The sequence below is a fragment of the Lygodium microphyllum genome, chromosome 15 (assembly GCF_053477565.2).
Source record: "Lygodium microphyllum isolate KBCC chromosome 15, Lygodium_microphyllum_v1.1.10, whole genome shotgun sequence".
In the NCBI taxonomy this organism is placed as follows: Eukaryota; Viridiplantae; Streptophyta; class Polypodiopsida; order Schizaeales; family Lygodiaceae; genus Lygodium; species Lygodium microphyllum.
In genome coordinates, this window is record NC_141149.1 from 77,557,533 (window position 1) to 77,580,741 (window position 23,209).

At 44.6% G+C, this 23,209-nt stretch overlaps 1 protein-coding gene across 1 annotated transcript in view; it reads right to left on the minus strand.

Annotated features, from left to right (window-relative positions):
• Positions 1-23,209, minus strand: part of LOC148024691 (uncharacterized) — a 253,797-nt gene that overhangs the window by 91,285 nt on the left and 139,303 nt on the right. The window contains exon 8 of the mRNA XM_087694347.1: positions 8,742-8,809. Coding sequence (XP_087550473.1) covers positions 8,742-8,809 — 68 coding nt within the window. The remainder of the gene's footprint in view (positions 1-8,741; positions 8,810-23,209) is intronic.

A 23,209-nucleotide genomic window follows, 5' to 3' on the forward strand; every position in this document is an offset into this window, starting at 1 on the left:
TGATGATTTCCTGAGATGCTCGAAATGAAAGTGTTGCAACAATATGCCTTGTCGGACCATTTCCCTCTCCAGCTTGAGCTCCTTGCACAACCCATTGCACCTTTCAAGCAATTTTTGGATAGACTCCCTTTGCGTTTTAACTCGTCTTATTTGAAGCATGTAATCTTTCACGGCTATATGCAGCAATTGATTGATCGATTCCTATTGGATTTCTCATCTCAGGGCACTGCTTCGTTTGAAAGATTGCTCTCTAATGTGCAGCGGGTTGCTCGGCAGTATGGGATTCATCATGCCTCTCTTTCTCGGCGGCGTCGACAAGCAGCGGAGGACCTCCTGGCGTTGGTTCATTCTTTGCTGGTGGACACTTATCTTAGTAAAGAGTCTGGCAATGCGTCTGGCTGATCTTAGTAAAGAGTTTCAGTTAAAATCTTATCAGCAGGTCAAATTGCAACATCTGACGGAGACTTTGCAAGATAGTGCTTGTCAGACTCATAAGTTCTTTTGAGCTCTCCATGCCTCTCCTGCTCGCGAGAATATGACTAGACTCTAGGATGCAGACGGGCAAATGGTCCTTGATCCGCAGACTATTGTGGATATGTGTAGGAATTATTTCCTCGACCTTCTTGGTTCCACTTCTCCTCCTTCAGGCCAAACTGCTCATACTCGCTCAGTTTTTTATGATCTGGTCCGCAATCAGGTTCCGCAGGAAATGCAATCTACTCTGGAGGCAGATATTTGTGAGGAGGAGGTTATGGACGTTCTGTTACACTTGCCCAAGAATAAAAGTCCTGGCTGGGATGGTCTCACCAATGAGTTCTTTGAGTTTTTTGCCACCTAGCTCGCGAAAACATTGACAGCTTTGTTTCAGCAGGTGTGGGAAATGGGGATCATGCCGTCCTCATGGAAAGAAGGTCTTATTAAACTGCTTCCAAAAGTTCCTTCGCCGTCCATGTTGAAACAGTGGCGTCCAATTTCTTTGATGGGTTCTATGTATAAAATCTTTTCCAAAGTAATGGCGAACCGGCTCCATAAGCATCTTCCTACCATTGTGCATCCTCTCCAATATGGTTTCATTAAGGGCAGAAATATTTTACACAATGTATTAAATGCGCAACTGGCGATTGATTATGCAAGGCATTCTAATCAGCAGGTCGTACTGGTTAAATTGGACCTGGAAAAGGCTTTCGACTATCTGGACTGGTCTTTTGTTGCAGAGCTTATGTCTGCTATGGGCTTTGGTGATCGGATGTCTCGACTGATCTACATCATCAGTGCAGCGGCGTCTTCGCGAGTCATGTTGAATGGAGGCGTTACCGAGCCATTTTCCCTTGCCCGCTCTGTCAGACAGGGGTGCCCATTGAGCCCTCTCTTCTTTGCCCTTGCGACTCATCCAGTTCTTTCGATGTTATCTCATATGGCAGCTTCCACTCAGTTGGCTGGATTGTCGCTTCCTTCTGGACAACATTTCATTAGTCAATCCTTGGCTGATGATAGTTTTATGATTCTGCTGGCGGATAAGGATAACCTTCCCAAAGCATTGGATGTTTGGGCTCTCTTTGGTCAGGCTTCGGGCCTTCGCATCAATGCGTTGAAATCAGCCATTCTCAGCTGCACGGAGTCGGATTTGCAGTCATTGAACTGGCAGGGTATCGTTGTGCCTCGTGGCTCCATTGTCAGGCATCTTGGTTACCCCTTGGGTGTTGATGTTCCCCCAAAGCAGCTTCTACAGTGGACTTCTCAGAAACTGGCGGCTAAGTTCGTGTATTGAAGTCTCAGGCTTGGCCATTCCATGTTCGCCTCAAAGTAGCCCAGACAATTATGTTGCCGATGCTCACATATTTCTTGCCCTTGCTGCCCTGGACTACTACTACTCTGAATGCTCTGACTCAGTTTATTCGTTTTATGTTATGGAAGAAAGATTCCTTGCATGCAGGCATTTCCTGGATTTCTTGGTCGCATGCGTGCACCCCCAAACGCATGGGTGGAGGAGCTATTTTGGATGCCCAAACTCATATGCTGGCACTCCGTTGGTCTCTTTTTCGTGCCATGTGCTCGGATCATCATCCATGGGTCGTTATAGCCCGTTATTTTATTGAGGATCACGGGCTTCTGCATGGTAATACTCAAATCCGGGGCTCTTGGTGGCATGTTCTTAATGCCGATTCTCGCTTCTCCAGTTCTTCTTCATCTCTGCTTGCCCATTTGGTGTGTTCCTGGAGACAGGTCCTCCGGAAGGTGCAGTGGCATCCAACGGAGGATCGCTTAGCTACTAATTCTTTTCAATTGGAACTATTGGCAGTCTCGCGGTTAATTTCGTGGGAAGGTAAACATGAGCTTCGACCAAAATTCAACCGCATGGCACGTTTGGGCTTAACGTCGGTAGCGGATGCCACCCTTGCCAGTCGCAATGTGTTGATATTGTTTCCTACAGCCAGGAGGCTTTTCAGGATCCCTCGTGGATACAGGTATTTATGGGAACAGCTTTTGATGGTGCTCCAGAGCAGACAATCCTTTCCTGCCCTTGCTACGGATCGTCCCTGGCAGGACTGGGACTTTGCAGGCCGGCTGAATTTAGAAAAGGCTTCAGCTAACCAGATGTATCATCTTCTGATTAAAGATCATCAATGGCTGGTTACTAAAGCTAATACTCTATGGGGATTGCATAAATCCAGGTCATGGTGGAGGGTCACTGTGATGGAGGGCTGGTTGAACAAGACACCCTTCAAATATAAGGTCTTTCTTTGGAGGGTGATGATTGGTGGTCTTCCGCTTGCTTCAGCCCTTTCCAAGCGTCGAATCTCCAATGGCAACTGTTTCTTTTGCACCACCACTGTGGAATCTGCCCGTCATTGTTTTATTTCTTGCCCCATCTCTCAGAAAATCTCGTCATTCTTGTCGGCCGTCTGGCGAGCGGTGGTTGGTTTCTCGCTACACCCGTTTGATTGGGTTTTTGCGCGGCCCAAATATCCCACACCGACACAGCCTCATATAAAGATCTTGTTTCACTTTCTTCGATATTGGGGCTGTTGGCATAACTCGACCATTAGGAATGCTTTTTCTTTTTTATTCCGCCTTTAATGTTCAGGGGCATATTGCGCGGCTTAAAAGTCTCTTGTATTGGCAGATAGATCTTCTTCGGCACTCTGACATACTCCCTCGTGAGGACTTACGTCCCTGGCATATGGCAATTTCCTCTGTGTCTTTGCCATGACTTTGTAACTCTTTGGTTGTCTGGTTCTTGTAGAGAGTCAGTGTGTACACATGATGGGGTAGAGCCATCGTGTATCTTGTAATCATGCAAACTTACGATGCATTTTCTAATCAATTCCACCTATTATGATGACATCTTACGACGGAAATTATCTTGCTTGTTGCATACATCACAACTAAGTTCATACCTAGGAACTTATTGGAGCCCCGAAAGGAACACCAAGGAAAAGGGAATTCTCTTGCAAGAAAATCTATCTTATAACATCAACAAGCTTGTTTATCATGTTTCATATGATCACAATGAAGAAAAGAACACCAGGCACAACAAATCTTCATGCAGCATCATGTAAATCTCCCACGGTTTTTAGTAGAATCGACCATATTCTTCAACATCTTCACATAATCCATCAATATCACAAAGAAAACAAAAGAATACACCATCTTTGAATGGAAATACATCACATAGTATTCATCTTCAATATCTTCATAGTCTTCTCTCTCAATCTCTCATATACAATCACTTTGTTTCAATAGAATTGGCTATCTCTGACTCTCTCTTACACACTCCATCAATCATACATCATATCCTCACTACAATCTCTCAAAATCACTCTCAATAATCACTCTTAGGTCGTGGATACCCCTCCCAAGAGGTATGTCTGATATGAAAGGTCACCAGAGCCACTACAGTGTCTCTTCACAGCTCACTACTGTCACTTCACTCTAGTCTTCTCTTGAGTCTTCAACAGCTACTTCTTCCACTTCCTTCAGCTCTTTTGCACTTGTATTCACCTCTTTCCAAGGCTAGAAAACTTTCCCAAAGTCACACATACATTCCACAGAACACTTACAGAACAGTCTACAGAACAGTACCAGAACAGCTACAGTACAGAACAGAACAGAAACAGAACAGAAGCAGAAGCTCTACAGAAGACCTACAGAAGGTTACAGAAGGTCATCAAAACTACATAACTCACTCTCAAACCATTCCAAAACTCTCACAAAACATTCAATAAGCTTTCACAATATCTCATTCTTCATCAATCAATACTCCATCCCTCTTTACAGAAGACAATCAGATAAAAAACAGACCAAAACAGAACAAAACAGAAGGTATACAGAACCATTCAGAACCTATCAGAACATCACAGAACCATCAACAAACATCATAATCTTCCAAAACACAATCAATATCATCCAAAACACTCTCAAACCACTTCCAAATCAATCAATCATCCCATAAAATCAACCATTCAGCTCTCAAAAACAACAAAAATCAGCCAAAAAACAAGTCATTTCAACACTCAACATATCCCCACACTTAATAAGGAAGCGTCCTCGCGACCCAGGAAAAAGGGAATACAAGTTCATTTCAAAGCTTCACTTTGATCTTCAATATCTTCTTACAAAGAATCCATCCACCACGACCCCATCTTATAACCTGTTTCTGATATAAAAATACGAAGAAAGGAAAACTCTTTCACACATTAACACCTCTTATCAAACAAAAAAATCACAACAAATTTGTAAAGGATATAAGAGTTTGCTTCTTCTTCTTCTGCATCTTCATCTGCTTCAACTCTCCAACCACGACCCCATCTTTACAAATCTCCAAAACATAGCTCGTACACAAGATCCAATACGTTCGTTTGACATACATGAACGCACAACACTAATACACAACACAACCATCTGAATGACTTCTTCAAAAAGAAGAGTTTGGCATTAAAAAGCTTGCAGTATACATTGGAAAGGCATCAATGAAGATGATCCCTCTTAAAAGATTGATGTTGTCTGAATCGATCCATAGATAAGGATTCATCTACAAAGTTTTTAGGAGGATTTTGGAAAAATTGGAAACAGCACATCCTTTCCAATAGGACCAAGTATCTGCTAGGCAAACAAAGGGCATGAAAATACAGTATCTCCAACTGTTGAGAATCAATGCTAACATTGACATTCATGCACAACTTTGGGATAGGCTTTGAATCAGTATGGGAGTGCCTATGCATATACGCCAGGTACCAAGCAAAGTGAGCAGTTAATCTCACTGAGGGATCTGCAGACTGTGAATATTGTTGGGCAAAATGAACATAGTTTTGATAAGCTTGACTTGAAACTGTCCATTCCCCTGGAATTATTGGCCAATTAATCTGCGGTCCTGTAAGGCAATCATCCGTACTCCATCCCCTTCTTCTAGAAATCTGAGTATCAAAACCGGCACAGTCACTAACCAACTGAGGTGGTTGAGATATGGAAGTGTTAGGAGAGGGTAATGGAATAAGAGAAAGTGGATGTAGGGAAGGATAGGAAAAATCATAAAAGGAAGAAAAGGTTAAAGAAGGAGTGGCAGAAATTTGTAAGGAATCACTAAGGAACGGTGTTAATTGATAAATAGGAAATGTGGAGGGTACATTTATGAGGGGTGAAGGACAGGGTGGAGAAGGGGAAAATACCCTATCCTCAATAAAGGAACAGTAAGTGAAAATAGGAATTTGAGGGAAATTGGAAGGTTGGAAAAGAAGTGGTAAAATTACTGTGGAATTTGTTTGACAAAGGGAAAAATATAGAGCATAACGGTGAGCCAATTGTTGGTAATAAAGGAGGGTAGGAACAGAAGGTCCCAAGAGAGATCGTCTCTGATAGGCATCAAAGAAAGTAGTATCAAATGGATTATGTTTGGAAAGATAGGTTAAGAGATCCATCCGCAGTTGGTTAGTACTCTGTACAAAGGTAGGAGCTGTGTTTTGTCGGTGATTGAGGACCACTGAATCAATCATTGGATGCCACGAATTATCCTGACAATCAGCCACTTTGGAGGAATAACTTTGAAACATTTCAGCTATGCGCAACTCCAAATGATTGACATAGAGAACAGCCTGTAAGACCACATCCCCCACATACCATGCCAAATCTACCTCATCTGGAATTAACAAATCTCCTCGGAGATACATGTATGACAGTAGCATGGTGTCTGGCGTGACAGAATCTTCAAAGAGCATTCTGACGACCTCTGTCAACAACTCAGCAGACCAAGCCCCACTCCAGCCATCCTCTGGAAAAGGTAAATCCATCGTGGAAAGCTTCATATAGAAGACCAGCTTCTGTAAGTGGTAGTGGACAAAGAAAGAATGGTCAGGTAAGACATATTCCTGAAACTGTTCAAAGGTAGACCATAATAAGTCCATTCTGGACTGCAATCTTTCCACTTTGTCTTGGAATAGAGGGCACAAAGTAGCCTGTCTCTGTAATGCAGCCAAGTCCTGTTGTGAAAGATAAGGAATTATTGGAACAGGAGGGCTTGGAGGAACAGAGCGGGACTTCGCAAGCTGATCCTGCAACTGCTGGATTTGGGAGGTTTGGTTGGCCACTGTGTCATTAGCCATTTGTAAAGCTGAAAGCTTGTCATCTAATTGAACTTGGAATTCTTTCGCTTCGTTGGACATCCTCTCCTTCTCCGCTGAAAGGCTAGTAACCTGTGACTGAGCCTCAAATAACTGGGTTTTTAATGAAGAAATCTCATCACTTTGAGTGGCAACCAGTTGGGTTTGCTGTTCCATTTGCTTGAATAGATCTGCTAGGGTATCCTTAGCAGATGCTAACTCAGAGGTTGCCTTATGCAACTGGTCTTTGGACTGCATGAGCTCCTCATAGAAAGATGCGTACAGCTGTTGAACACAGGCTGTCACTGACAACTCAATAGAACTTTGAATATCCTTGCAGAGGAAATGAATGGCATCTCCTGAAACGAGACTGTTCAGGGAAGGAACGGAGATCTCCAAGGATCCTTCTCTATGTGCCCGGAATAGGTTATTGCAAGTGAGAAACCCAGGGAGGTCACTGCCAGAAGTAGCAGGGATAGGCACTGAGGGAAGTACAGCAGGGGCTTTATCCGCTACCCTCTTCAAGCGTTTGCGCTGTATGACCAGGGGAGGCGGAGAATCATCATCTTCAATGTCAATAGGTGCTGACTCTTCTGAAGGTGGAGGAGGAGGTACTGGATCTGATGGAGGAGGTGGAGGCACAGTCTTCTGTAAACCTGAATAGGTCAAGAAGGCTGACAAATATGATCCATAGGTAACATTGGTAACATTACCCCTCGTGACTTTAACGAAATGCTGATCCATCTTAGTAAGGAGGTAGGTGCTCCAATCAATGGCAACTCCTTTCAGCACCATCCTGGAAGCTGTGAAAAGCTCTTTGGACAAATAGTGTGATGGCGTTTTGGCAGGCATGAACCTATCCTGAAGGAACTGGCACATGGTCTTCCATACGAGATCAGTGATCATAGAAAACGAAACTCCTGAAGAGTTTATCACTTTCTTAACATCAAGGACCTCCCGTGTCTGCTTCTGCAATAGTTTGAGAATCTCTTCATTAGAGAAGAGCTGTCGAGTGGTCACAAAAGGTTCCCCTTTGAAGGGTAAAGACAGAGCCTTCCCTAAGCCGCGAGACGTCAATGTCATAGACATGCCTTAGACTACTCCTGTCTTCTTGCTGTAAGAGGCCAGGAACTCATCACATACGGACGGATCCTCTGGAAGTAATGGAAAAGGAGTGGCCACAAAAGCAGCAAGTCCTGCCTTCGTGAGGGGCTCAAAAGTAAGTAGGGACGAGTAATCCCTACTAACTAATGGGACGTACTGGATAGGGGGAGGAGCATGAGAAGGCGCCATTCAGATGGTTACACACACACCACAAACACAGACAATCAAGGTGAATGCCTGCAAACCAACAGACAAAAACCAAGGATAAGAGAATAACCAATAAAACGTGACTCGACCTACTAACCCCAGGCAAACCACATCCTAGAAAAAATTTGACATGACCTCGAGACAAATGCGACCGAAAGCTTCATGCGATGCATCAAACAAACACCCTGAACCCCGTATCAGGCAATAAAAGAAAAAAAAAACTACATACCGTACCCGTAACCGTAACCGTAACAAAGACATGAAACCAAAACCATACCATATCCGACACAACATCTGTGATAGAACCAAGACTGGACCATAAAAAATAACACTAAGAACTGCGTATACCCATCCCACGAAACGCTTCAGTAAAAAGGGGATTAAGTGCAGTGAGGGGGGATTAATTGAATGAAGGGTTGATTTTAATCAATTATTAAAAATGGGTGAAGTTTTATTAGGTGATAAACCTTAATAAGAAAACGGCGGTTCCTTATTACAAATTTAATTACCAATTATTAGGTTAAACCGGTGCAGTTACACGAGTCCCGGACTTCGATTCCCGACTGGGTCTCTAAATGCAATTCATTGATTATAATTAAAGTGATGTGGAGCGCTTTTTTGCCAGCGCGTGCTCATGTGACGGCTGGTTTTTTTTAATAAAAATTTTAGAGTGCCTCTGTAGCGCATGCGAAGTGAACGGCTGGTTTATTTTAATTAAAAAAAATGTGTATTTAGCGCGAATGCGCGTGGAAACGGTGGGTGGATTAAAGGGTTTATTTGAACAATTAATTGTGATTAAGGGGGGAAATAAATAAATAAATAACAGAAAATAAATACCTGGCAGGGTGTGTATGAAATGCAGGAATGCGCACGGAAGAGTCCCAGGAAAGGAAAAGCAAAAAGCACTGATGAAACAACAAACAACACCTTAGCAGATGTGTTAATTGGATTTATGTTGGTTGTTTATTTTATTTATTTGATTGTATTTTTAATTGTGATTTTTTATGTTGGAATAAATAAAAAATGAGCAAGGGAGGTGAGGAAAATTTTTGTTAGAATGTTTTTAGAAATTTTTAGAATTTTTTACAATTTTTAAATGATTTTTCCTATTTTTTTGGCAATTTATGGGTAATTTTAGGAAAGATGGATTTTTCTAAAATTATAGGAAAGGCAAGTCCTAGCAGACAAAGGTCCAAAAATTAACAAAAGACAGAAGGAATTTGTAGAAATTTTTTTGAAAATTTTTTATGAAAAAATGAATTTTGTGATTAAGTAAGTCACATTGGTCACATAAATCACATAAGTCACATTAGTCACAAGTCACATTAATCACTTAAATCACTTAAGTCAAGCTAATGTTTACCTAAGTCAGTTAGGTTAGTGTTTACCTAAGTCAGTTAGGTTAATGTTTACCTAAGTCAGTTAGGTTAAGTCTAGTTAAGTTAGTGATTAACTTAGGTTAGTTAATTAATGGTTAACTTAGGTTAGCTTCTAACCTAAGGAGGTGGGGTAGGAGGTGGAGGCTGGAGGTGGGGGAAGAGGAGCCGGCGGCGGCGGCGGTGACGGTGCAGACGGCGGCGGCGACTGCGGCGTTGCGGGCGGCGGCGACGGTGCAAACGGCGGCGGCGACTGCGGCGTTGCGGACGGCGGCGACGGTGCAGACGGCGGCGGCGACGAAGGTGCTGCGGGCGGCGGCGACGAAGGTGCTGCGGGCGGCGGCGACGGAGGGAGGAAGGAGAAGGGGAGGAAAAGGGAGGAGGGGAGGGAGGAAGAAGGAGGAAGAGGGAAGGGAGGAGCAATGGCGGGCAGGGAGGGAGGAGGAGGAGAGAGAAGGGAGAGGAGAGAGAAGAAAGAAGAAGGGAGAGGGAAGAAGAAGGAGGAAGAGATGGCGGGCAGGAGAGAAGGGAGGAGAGAAGGTGGAAGAGGAAGAAGAAGTAGGAGGAGGGGAGGAAAGGGAGAAGGAAGGGAGGAGAAGAAGGCGTGAGAGAAGAGAAGCAGAGAAGAAGGAGGGAGTCGTGGAGGGGAGGGAGAAGAGGGAGGAGAAGAAGGAGAGGGAGAAGAACGGGAGGAGATGGAGTGGGGGGAGGAAGGGGAGAGAAGGAGTGAAGGTGGAGAGAAGAAGAGAAGGAGGGGAGGTGGAGATGGAGGGAGAAGAGGGAGGAGGGAGAAGGACGGGAGGTGGACGCACAGAGAGAGAGAGAGAGAAAGAAAGAAAAAGAGAGAGAAGAAAGAGAAACGGTTGGCGGGAGGGGTACCCCTTTGTTTTTTTTTTTTGTTTTTTTTTTTTTGAAATATTTATTATTTTTCTTCTTTTTTTTTGGTTTTTGAAATAAAAGGTGGGCGGGCAGGGGGAAGGGAGGATGGGCGGGGTCAAGAGGGGACGGATCCCCGTCCCGCGCACGTGCGCGGGGCGGGGTAAAAAAATTTGCCGTGACGGGATTGAAACGACACGGGGAGGACGGTACGGGGGACGCGCACACGACCGGGGCGCGTGGAGACGCGTGAAATAAAAAACGGGCGCGTTCACGCGCAAAACGAGCGCAAGAAAAAAAACGCAAAAATACAGAAAAATTAATAACTCCCAATCCGGATGTCAAAACGAAATAGCGTAAAAACAAAAAGTGGACAGGATGACAGGAGGGAAACAGGGAAAATATGGAACGGGGGTTCCGGGAGGGGTAAAAGGGCGGTCACGTGCAAAAAACACAAAAAACGAACCAAAAACGCAATTTAAAAATTAATATCGAAAGATCCGTGCATCGGAATGAGGTGCAGCAAAAAGGAAAACGGTGCAAAAAGATGTGCCCGACAATCCTATCCTGTCAAAACAGAATTCCGACGAAGGTAAGACGCGTTCACACGGGAAAAACCCAAAAAACAAACCCGAAAATGGGATCGGAAATTAATATCGGACGAACCGTTTACCGGAATGAGATGCAAGAAGAGGGAAAAATGTCCGCAGGAAGGGGTGGCACAGGGTGATCACGTTAAAACGTAGTTCCGGCGGAAATAGGAGGGGTACACATGGGAAAAACTCCAAAAATACTCCCGAAAACTCATTTAAAAATTAATAAGTAAAAATCCAAAAGTCAAAAAAGGGTGGAGGAAAAAGGAAAAAGGTAGGGGAAGGCACGGGGGACACAGCTGTCAAATCAAATTGGAATTCCGATGCAAAGAGGGCAGGTTCACATGGAAAAATGTCAAAAATACGCACGAAAAAGTCGCGAAAAGCCGGAAAATTAATAACGGACAAACCGTGTATCGAAATGATGTGGAATAAAAAGGAAAAATGTCAAGGGAAAAGCTTTGGTCAGGGCTATGAGGTCAAATCACGGTGCTGAAGCAAGAAAAGCGCGTTCACATGGAAAACCGGCTAAATTATACAAAATGGTTCAAAAATTAATAACTCAAAAACCGTGCACCGGAACAGGGGTAGGTAAAAAGGAAAAATGGACCGTACAATGGGAGGAACAGGGCTATAAGGTTGGATTTGGATTTTGGTGAGCGTAGGATGCATTCACAGGACAGGACCGCAAAATCAGGGAATGAAGGAGAACTGCAAGGGAACAGCCCCAAGGGTGGATGGAACATAACCGGGTGGGTGGGAAGGGTCCCCAGGAGGATAAAAGCAAGGCAAGGCATTCATGCATGAGCAAGATAAGGCATATGCAGATGGGTATGCAATGTAGACGCGCAGGGACGCGTCCCCACACTTAAGACCTTAACGGATAGGGTTAACCGAACAACAGGAACCTAGGACCACGCCACAGACCATCCACTAACTTCCCCACACTTAAAACATGAACATCACTAAGAAACAGAAGTTGTAGGGTTAGAAAAACTTGGCCCATTTCGTCAAGAATCAAGGTTGAGTGGCGATGGCACGTCCAGTGTTGTTGTCGGCGCTGGAGGGACCAAGGCATCTCTACAGCACACGTTCGTCATGGCAGGGACCACGCGGCAGCACCCAGGGAGGTAGCTGATGGAAGGAATCGTAGGAAATTCGTTGTCGATGATGAGGGATATTGCACTCAACTCACAGTCACTCAAACGAAATGAAAGAACAGTCACTCGCCCCATGACTAATATCACACGAGAAAGAATGATTAAAACCCATATCTCATACCCGGTTGAGGAATCGACAAGGGGGAATGGTGTAGAAGGAGTATGCCAGGGTGCACAATTGATGGTGCATTAGTGCGTCCAACCCGTCTGGCATAGGTGCAAGGAGGAAGGCAAGGGAGCCTTATGGTGCAGTGTACAGCACAGGGTGATGTGTTTTGTGTTGATGGTAAAGACCCATCCCGTGGGTGCATAGGGAAACGGGAACATACCTGACTCCAAGTGTCGTAACGTCCCTCAATCTCACCTCTCGGTAAATGATTGAAAAAACTCCTGTCACACTCAGCCCACCCTCTGTCTCACTCTCTGTTGATAGATACAGGAGGGCAGCCTTTTCCTGAAACCCATTGATGTAATCCTCACAGTCACTTGTGCAAAAGTGTATGCCTTGTGCGCATTTGATGGTGCAACAGTGCATCCCGCCCTGTGCCGGCATACGGTGCGAGAAGGAAGGCCAGGGAGCCTTATGGTGCAGTGCACAGAAACAAATCGTGCTTTGTGCATTGAGAGGCCCATCCCGTGCATACAACACTCCATTCACACTTCTCACCTCTCATTCAATTGGAAGGGAAAGATTGGTCACTCGCCCCACCCTCTGTCTTACTCTCGGTTGATAGATACAGAGGGCAACCATACTCACATCCCCATCCGGTTAGGATGAAAGCTCACATCACTCCATTGTTTGTCGATGAAGATCGCGTCATTAGTTGTTGAAGAGGCGTACCCAGGGAGGTAGCCATCAAATCGAACATTGTGTTGGATAGGAACATGTCGTCTAGTAGAGGACAGGTAGTCACTTTGCAGAAAGACCCAGGACACAGCGTACCAAGGGAGGCAGCTTCGGAATTGGATCCTAGGAATATCAATCAATGAATCCGCTTTCTGGACTGCTGGGTGTTACCACCTTTTCCACAGCCAGCTTCTCGCCCAAGGGTGTTTATCACCTTTTCTTGGAACGAGGCCTGCTATGACAGGGAACTGCTTCCTTTTCTCTCATAACAGATTTTTTTTTTTTTTTTTTCCTTTTCTCTTCTTTGTTTTTTTTTTATAACAGATTTTTTTTTTTTTTTTTTTTCCCTATTCCCGAGGGTGTTTCCACCTTTTCTCGAAGAATAGGTCGTCATGACAGGGACCTAAGTCCTTTTCTCCCATGACCGATATGTTTTGTTTTTCTCTCTTTTTTTTTTCTTCAAATTGAACAAGGGAATGGTGGAAAAACCATGTGTCAGAACCAACCTCTCCACTGATGCTGGTGGAAAATAGCGGATAAGAGATCAAGGCTGGAAGGGGGTTTTGAGGGGACAGAGGGTTGCGTCCACTTTATCAGGAGTGTTTGAAGAACGGCTATCAGAAGTAGCATCATAAGAAGTACAATGCCGCGCCAACGAGGGAAAGGATCAAGTGTCCGTAATTGTCAAGATCCCCAAGGAGGGAAGTACTTCTTCAGGCGATATCCATTGATCAGAAAGGGATCATCAGAGGCATCAACAGTTTGTACTTGGACAGAGCCATTAGGGTTGACTGCAAGTACCTTATAGGGGCCCATCCATCGCTGTTGAAGCTTGCCAGGAAACTTGCCAAAGCGTGAATCATAGGCTAGGACCAAATCACCTTCTTTGAACTCCTTGTGCTTGATGAAGCTGTCATGGTAAGCCTTGCGTCGAGCTTGCGTGGCTTCCATGCACTGTAGAGCCATCCTGCGAATTTCGTCCAAACATTCCAAGTGCAAGAGACGGCGTTGCAGTGAATCGTCATCCCCCAAACGCTCTTTGATCGCCACTCTCAAAGAGGGTAGTTCCAGTTCAACAGGAAAAACAGCTTCTGTTCCATACACCAACTGGAAAGGTGTTTGTCCCGTTGCTGCTTTATGGGAGGTTCTGTACGCCCAGAGGGCCTCTGTAAGTCGATCATCCCAATCACGACGATGTGCGGCAATCGTCCTTGTCAGAATCGAGCAGAGGATGCGATTGGTGACTTCGACTTGGCCGTTGGCTCTAGGGTAATAAGGAGTGGACTTGCGATGGCGGATCTTATACAACTCTGTCAACTCCTCCATGACTTTGTTAAGGAAATGAGTGCCTCTGTCACTTACCAGCTCTAAGGGACTGCCAAAACGGGTGATGATATTCTCGTACATGAACAGGGCCACGCTGTTACCATCGTCCCGCTTTAGGGCTTTAGCTTCACACCACTTGGTGACATAATCCGTACATACGAGGATGTATCTATTCTGCTTCCTTCTGGTAGGAGGATCGATTGGACCTACGAAGTCAATGCCCCACTTCTCAAACGGCTTCAACGGAAGGATAGGTTGCAATGGCATGGCACTTGTCTTCGTGGGTTTCCCCATTCTTTGACAAGCATCACATCTTTTACAGTAATCATAGGAATCTTTGTGAATGGTAGGCCACCAATATCCTGCTAGCAGAGCCTTCCTGGCTGTAGCTTCTCCTGCAAAGTGACCTCCACATGGCTCGTCGTGGCAAGCCTTCAAAACAATCCCAATCTCGTCTCCTGCAACACATCTTCTGAGTACTTCATCTTTGCCTTTCTTGTACAGTGCACCGCCTAGCAGGGTGTATGGGGCTGATTCTAGCATGAGCTTCTTCCTTTCCCGACTAGAAATACCAGGAGGGTACTGTTGGGTTGCCAGCAGATTGGCAATGTCTGCATACCAGGGAGTTACAGTTTCCACCAAGAATAGGGAAGCATCAGGGAGGTCTGGATCATCCTGCTCCTCGTCTGCAGTTTGTGGGATACGCGACAGATGATCAGCCAGAACATGGGAACGACCAGGCTTAGTAACCACCTCAAAGTCGAACTCCTGGAATAGAAGGAGCCATCTCATCATTCGTCCTTTCACATCTGCTTTGTTCATCAAGAAGGACAGGGCCTCATGATCCACATAAAATTTAAAGTGGGTAGATAGGAGGTAATGGCGAAACTTCTCCAGGGCAAACACCATTGCCAAGCACTCCAGCTCTGTCACTGTATAGTTTCGTTCCCTATCAGTGACTTTTCGGCTTGCATAATAGATCGGTTGATCCAGCTTCGAGGAGCCCTTTTGGCAAAGGACTGCGCCTAAGCCTTCAATTGATGCATCAGTGTGTACGTGGAACTCTTTCGTCCAATCAGGAGGTTGCAGAATGGGTGCCTCTATCAGACACTGTTTCAGAGTGTGGAAGGCTTTGTCACATTCTTCCGTCCAAGTAAACTCTGCATCTTTCCTCAGGAGCTTGTGCAAGGAGGTTGCCTTTGTCGCAAAATGGGCTATGAACCTTCTGTAGTAACCCACATGGCCTAGGAATCCCCTCAACTGTTTGAGGTTGGTGGGTGCTGTCAAAGCTGAGATCTTTTCGATTTTTGCAGGGTCTGTTGATATCCCTTGTGCTGAGACAATGTGGCCCAACAGCACTCCAGAAGAGACCCCAAAGATGCATTTGTCGGGGTTGAGGGAAATCCCATACTCCCGGCATCGGTCAAAGCATTGTTCCAAATGTCCCCAATGTTCACTGATCAAACTATAGACACAGAAGTCATCCAAATATACCTCAATGAAGTCGTGCAGATGATTTTGAAATGCAGCCATCATGACGCGTTGGAAAGTAGCAGGGGCATTGCAAAGCCCAAATGGCATCACTCGATAAGCGTAGGTCCCCCATTCTGTGGTGAAGGTTGTTTTGGATTGGTCTTCTTCTGCGATCTGCACTTGGTTGTATCCACTGAACCCATCCAGAAGAGAATAAAGCTCATGTCCTGCCACTGTGTCCAACAGTTGGTCTGTGAAAGGAATTGGAAAGTGATCCTTCTTTGTCTTGGAATTAAGCTTTCGGAAATCCACACATATTCGCAATTTGCCATTCTTCTTGGGTACAACCACGATGGGTGAAACCCATTCACTGTTTGCCACTGGATAGATGAACTCGGCTTCCAGAAGCTTCAGCAGCTCCGCTTTCACCAATGTGGAATAATTCGGATTCATTCGCCTCTGTCGTTGCCGTACTGGCTTGGCATCAGGCTCCAAGTCAATATGATGTTGACATATTGTGGGATCAATCCCCTTTAGGTCTTTGTAAGACCACGCAAACACGTCCAAATTTTCTTTCAACAAGTTGTACAAAGTTGACAACTCCTCTTCTGGGAGACTGCTACCCACCTTCAAGTGGCGTTCAGTGCCTTCTGAATCCACAAAGGTTAACTGCCTTTCACCCTCTACTTCACGGATGAAGGTCCCGCAGACTGCTTCTGGATACAGATCCGACTCCTTCAAGGGAGTGATGTCCTCTTCTGATGTCCCACTAGATCCAACTTCTTCTTTTGGTGGAGACTTAGGTTGCTCATTAAGATGTTGGAATGGGATTAAAGCCGTTCCGGGTTTGGTTTCAAGATTAATTACCTCTTGGCTTGAAGACTCATCTTCTGATGATACATCCAGGAACGTCACATAACAGGGACCCTCTGATGCCTGTTGGGTTAGTTGGATTGGTGCTTGTTGGCACGGTGCATCATCATCATCTTTCTTGGGCAAGGATGGGGTAGGACGGCAGGAGCCACACTTGAAAGACGGCTTGCTCTTCTTAATCCATTTCTTATAAAGGTTTTGCATAGAAGATCCATTTACCAGACCAAATGGTACCATCATCATTCTGTCCCATAGCATGAGCTCATCGGCTTCTGATGCTTCTGGAACTTCTTCCTCAAATGTATCCTTTTCAGGTGGGATAGACCCTGCTGGCTCACTTTCATCATTCTCTTCGTCCATATCATATTCAACCTCTTCTGTCTCTGTCTCTGCTTCTGCGTCTGCTCCTGTTGCTGCTTCTGCTTCTGCTTCTGTCTCTGCTTCTGCTTCTGTAGGAGCTCTGTAACAGAAGAACAGATTTTCCGTTTCCTCTCCTGCCTCTATCTCTGGCTCTGCTGTGGCCATATAACAGGGAGAGCAGTACATCCATGCCTCTATCTCACTATCAGAAGTGATTTCAGAAGTCATTCCTGGTTCAGGCAGGAAGTATTCACCCATTGATAATGGCTTTGCATCCTTTGGAAGTCGGCTTACTGTATCCACTGTTAAGGAATGTGCCACTGTTTTCTTAGGAAGGATCTGTTTGACAGCATCTTCGTATGCTGATGTTCCATCCGTAGCCTCGTTAGGGGAATCAGAAGATAATTCCAAGGAGGTGGAGCCATGTCCTTTTTGAGAACCATACAGTTTCAGCACCACTTTGTTGGGTCCTCGACTTAAGGTCAAGGTTCCTTTGAACCAATCCGTCCTTGCTCTGGCTTCAAAAAGCCATGGTCTGCCTAGTACAGAGGATAGGATGTACCATAAGAGTTTGGCTTCACCACCAGATAGGTTAGCCAATAATCTTTTCCAGCCACTGTAGTCTTCACATATGGGAGAATGCCCAAAGGCTTGATTCTGCTCTGATCCGCCAGTCTGATGAGCCATTGGGTTGGTTGTACACCTTGTAGGCCTAGATCCTTCATCGTCACATCCGTCATAATGTTTACTGATGAACCTCCATCAATCAGTGCATTTGAAATAAAGCAACCTTCTATCCATACGCCAGTCTCTGGAGTACCCGGATCTAGGAAAGCGTTAGCCACATCCACTTCTTTTACAGGCTCTGAAGCCTTGTTGGACTTTGTCACTGTAGAGGGAGCAATCCTTAAACCACGTCTTTTCGTCAATATACTTTTGAACCTTTTCCGGCAACTGGGAGACAACAACAATAATTGTCGGAATGTGAGGTTTGGTCTGAAGGTATCTAGATCTCTGACCAGATCGTATTCCTTAATAGGATCCACTGGCTTCTCTAATCGGTTAGGGAATGGGGCAACACCCATTTTCATTTTTCCTCTTTCTTCCAACAGAGGAATTACAGGAACTTCTTCTGCCACTTGTGGCACTTTCTCCTCTTCTGTGTCCTGGACCTCTGGTCCTGTCTCTGTAACTGTCTCTGTAACTCTCTGTGGCTCTGTAGGGCTCTGTACGGCACTGTTAGGCTCTGTTCCGTTCTGTTCTTCTGGTGGAAGATTGAACTTCACTGTTCTGGCAGGAGGGTTATTTTCTTTCTGGATAGGTGGTTCCTTCTGCTTTGCACGCGTGATGGCAGCAACTTCCAATTCCACCAAATTGGAGGTAGGCTCTTGGGCCTTGGACGGACTATCAGTAGCACTGTTTTTCACTGGGGCTGGGCTTGGACAGTCTTTTGCAGTGTGGCCTTCTCCTTTGCAACGACTGCATAAGGGCTTGTAATCCACTGACCTTCGAGGATTTGGACAATTTGGGGAGATGTGTCCCTTTTCTCCGCATCTGTAACACTCCACTTCTGATCTCTGACCACCGCCAGACTGTCTTCCTCTGTAACTTTGGGAAGGAAATCTTCTGGGTCCGAAATTGGGACCAAACTCTCTAGGCTTGGGTCCAATATCTTGTGTTGTCATTTTGGATTCCAGCAAGTTGAATCTTGCGTCTTCTTCCTTTCTTCTCCTATCATGCATCTCCTTCAGAGAGCAAATGTCCTCTGTATGATTCTTCCGCAAACAGTAGGAACAGAAGGCTCCAGGGATGGTTGGTTTCCGTGTACATTCAGTGGCTAAATGGCCTGCTTGATGACACTTACCACACCAAGTATTTGACCGCATCACATCTCTTCCTGCTCCTGCAACGTTGGATATGCTAGCGGTGTTCACTTTCAGCGTCTGTAGTTGCTCTGTAATCACATCCATCAACTCCTTTTTGATGTTTGCAACTGAGTTGGATAAATAATCCTTCAAGCTTTCTCCTCCGGACGTACTGGCAGGAGGGTTTTGAGGAGTCTCTGTAATCACTGCATAAACTGGTTGGGTTGGTATAGAGGAGTCTCTGTTCTGGTTCTGATTCAGAGCTCCTGTTTGAACCGTTGGCTGTTGGCTCCAGTTGGTAGGATTCCACTGTTGCTGCTGACTTGTCATTGAGGAAATTGGTTGAGACCATGGTTGTTGTGGTTGAACCATCATTTGAGGCATGGATTGTGGCCACTGTGGATTTGGTGCACTGTACTGTGATACCGGGGGCATCTGTTGGTAGGGATAGAGAACAGTCCCTGGGACTGCATTTGGTGGGTACATCATTCCTGGCACCAAAGGAGGTAGGACTCCTCTTCCTGTATTCATTGCTAGTCTAGCTTCCACTTCATCGTACAGTCTTACACCTTCTGTTGCAGCTTGCAGGGTGGCTGGTCTTTGTAGCTCCACAAACTTACGGACTTCTGGTTGTAATCCTCTGAGAAACACTCCCTTCTGAATGCCATCATCTAGATTATGGTTAGTCCATCTCTTCAGGATGGATTCCATTTGTGAGACATAGGCTTCCACTCTTTCTCCAGAGGACTGACTTAAGTTCATAAATTCCTCTCTCATCCGCTCTTCAAAACCTTCACGCCTGAATTTAGTGAGGAAGGCCAACTTCAGGTCGTCCCATGTGCCAAAAGTTCCTGCTGCTTGTCTCTCATACCACTGAAACGCCGCGCCCTTGAAAGTGGCGGGGAATATCGCTAACCAATGCTCAGGGGTTCTGGCATTGTTAGCCACACACGCTACCATAAACTCTGCTACATGAAGATCGGGGTCTTCATTGTACTCTCCCTTAAAAACTGGCAATGGGACTACATTCGCTGGTCTGTCATCAATATTTCCAGGACGGATCTGGCTTGGAAGTGGACCTCCAGCAGGAGGAGGAAGGGCTTGATGTGCCATTGGGACTTCTGTAAAGAGTTCCGCAAGGGCGTCAAAGGCGGCTTCTGCTGCGAGCTCGCTCTCGGCTCTGATTCTTGCTTTCTCTCTTCTTACGTACCTCTGGACTCGTTCTAACGCTTGCCTTTTTATTGCGTCATTCATCAGGGGGTTGACTCCACTATGTTGTTAGTGCTCCACAGAGGGTTAACAGAAGATTTCAGTCTCTGGAGGACTCTCTTGCCAACATTTCTTCTACTTCTTTCCTCTCAACGTCCCTAAATTCTGCTTTCATGCCACTGCACAGAGGAAGGTATTCGGTTCTGAAGGTGTCAAAATGCATACGTCTGAGCATGGTGGTGGTGCCATCATCATAGTAATGCCAGCTTCTGATGGTTTCAATAGTGTATGTTGTGAAAAACACTCTGTCTACCAACTTCCAGTGGGTTGCTAATTGAACAAACAGAAGATTATCAGTACACCAAGCATCCCATGTATCTTGCTGTTGAGCATCTACGAACAAATTCCAACTCTTTTCCTTCTTGTCTCTGTGAACCTCTACAGACCAAGACTCCTGTAGCTTCTTCACAATCTCCCACTTGATGATGTCTGGAAACTTTTCAATGAATGTCAAATCTTCCATGGATGTTCATTCTCTCTGTTTCTGCTCTTCAGTTTTTTTTTTCCAAACAGTTTGCCACCAAGATGCAAGTTTCTGCTGCTTCAACAGAAAGAGGAAACTGTCCACCACATAGAGCATGCATCATAATGGTGATGTGTTTCCGCCATTGTGGGATGAACTTCTTGTGGAAAGTGGCTTTGATTATGAGAAATTCCAACTCTTCAGTGGAAGAAGGAATTTTACAAACATCCATTGAATTCTTCTCTTCTTGGCAATGCCAATTCCTTCATTTTCAGCCTCTTCTGGTGCTTGTTGATAGCAAGATTTCCCGGCTGCGCACCAAAAACATGGAGCCCCGAAAGGAACACCAAGGAAAAGGGAATTCTCTTGCAAGAAAATCTATCTTGTAACATCAACAAGCTTGTTTATCATGTTTCATATGATCACAATGAAGAAAAGAACACCAGGCACAACAAATCTTCATGCAGCATCATGTAAATCTCCCACGGTTTTTAGTAGAATCGACCATATTCTTCAACATCTTCACATAATCCATCAATATCACAAAGAAAACAAAAGAATACACCATCTTTGAATGGAAATACATCACATAGTATTCATCTTCAATATCTTCATAGTCTTCTCTCTCAATCTCTCATATACAATCACTTTGTTTCAATAGAATTGGCTATCTCTGACTCTCTCTCACACACTCCATCAGTCATACATCATATCCTCACTACAATCTCTCAAAATCACTCTCAATAATCACTCTTAGGTCGTGGATACCCCTCCCAAGAGGTATGTCTGATATGAAAGGTCACCAGAGCCACTACAGTGTCTCTTCACAGCTCACTACTGTCACTTCACTCTAGTCTTCTCTTGAGTCTTCAACAGCTACTTCTTCCACTTCCTTCAGCTCTTTTGCACTTGTATTCACCTCTTTCCAAGGCTAGAAAACTTTCCCAAAGTCACACATACATTCCACAGAACACTTACAGAACAGTCTACAGAACAGTACCAGAACAGCTACAATACAGAACAGAACAGAAACAGAACAGAAGCAGAAGCTCTACAGAAGACCTACAGAAGGTTACAGAAGGTCATCAAAACTACATAACTCACTCTCAAACCATTCCAAAACTCTCACAAAACATTCAATAAGCTTTCACAATATCTCATTCTTCATCAATCAATACTCCATCCCTCTTTACAGAAGACAATCAGATAAAAAACAGACCAAAACAGAACAAAACAGAAGGTATACAGAACCATTCAGAACCTATCAGAACATCACAGAACCATCAACAAACATCATAATCTTCCAAAACACAATCAATATCATCCAAAACACTCTCAAACCACTTCCAAATCAATCAATCATCCCATAAAATCAACCATTCAGCTCTCAAAAACAACAAAAATCAGCCAAAAAACAAGTCATTTCAACACTCAACACTTATCAATCACGCAATTAATGTGATGCATGTGAATATGATTTTTCACCGTGATAATTATAACCTATAATTTAATAATAGAACAACCTGGGTTTGGAGTGATGTCTTGATTCCAGCGGTATTAATGTCTAATGAACCGTTCACGGTTGCGGAGCCGCCTTGTTTCGAACCTCCATCCACACTTGCAAGGTTTTCGGCCATCTTTGTGGAACTACGCTTCGGGGCCATACTCCAAGACGCGTGTACGAGTGATAGAGTTCTCGCACTCTCCTATGCAAGATTCGCCGCCTCTCCTTGAGTGGAGGAAGAGATTGAAGGGAGAGGGACGTATTTCCCGAAATGACAAGAGGGGTGTGTGACCTCTCTTTGAGGAGGGGGGAGAAGAAGCTTCCAGAAGCTTCTCTCTCTTTTTTTTTCGTAAAAGGTTTACCAAAAATTCTTGCATAAATTCTTGCATAAAGTGCATTGTTCCTTGCACAAGTTCTTGCATAAAATGCATTTCAGAGGACATTGAAGAAACAAAGTACATCTCCATATCGCAAGATGGATTCTAAGGTACATGTAATAAACTGCAGAAAAGATTAAAGTGCAGTTAGACTCATACAATGATCACATAAAGTTAGATCATTCAAGAAGGTTATAGATCGTGTAAATAATTACATAGAGGATAATGTAAGATTGCATGCATAGAGACTACATTCGCATGTGTGGCATAAAATATCGTATGGATTATAACAAAATTGTAAGCATTGGAATGAAAGCATGACATTACGTTGCGTGCATTAAAGTTGTTGGGAGAATTCAAACGTTGTTTGTAATTCACCAAATGGGACTGAGATCCATAAGTCCCATGTCAAAGTCCTTGGTAACTTCAAGAGGGATAGGTAAAAGCTTAAGCGCCTGTGAGTATTATTAAGAGGGCTTAAGAAGATTATACTTAAGATGGAGTAGGACTGTTCTAAACCGAATCATCTTGACCAACCATGGTCAAGGGGATAGACAATCTTGATCAATTAAGATCAAAGATAAAGGTACGTAAGTACTACAAGGGATCTAGGAGATAACCAGCAAGTTGACCAACCAAGGACGACGGGGTTGTCCATGATCTATCTCACAAGGAGACCTAAGGTAAGGATAATTAGGGTCGGTAGGATACAAACCCTAACCCGAAGAAAAAGGGGAAACAAGCAACCTAGCTTGCCAAGCCCTTGGGATCTCGCCAAGTCGTGAACGATCCAGGATCAAATGTTGGGAGCATCTGGGAAAAAGGAATCACACCTTAGCAGTTGGTCGTATAAACGACCTTCGAAATGATCGTGATTGTACACTTAGGTACATTGTTTGAATTTCCTTGCTCAAGGAACTAATTCAAGGCAAAACACTTAATG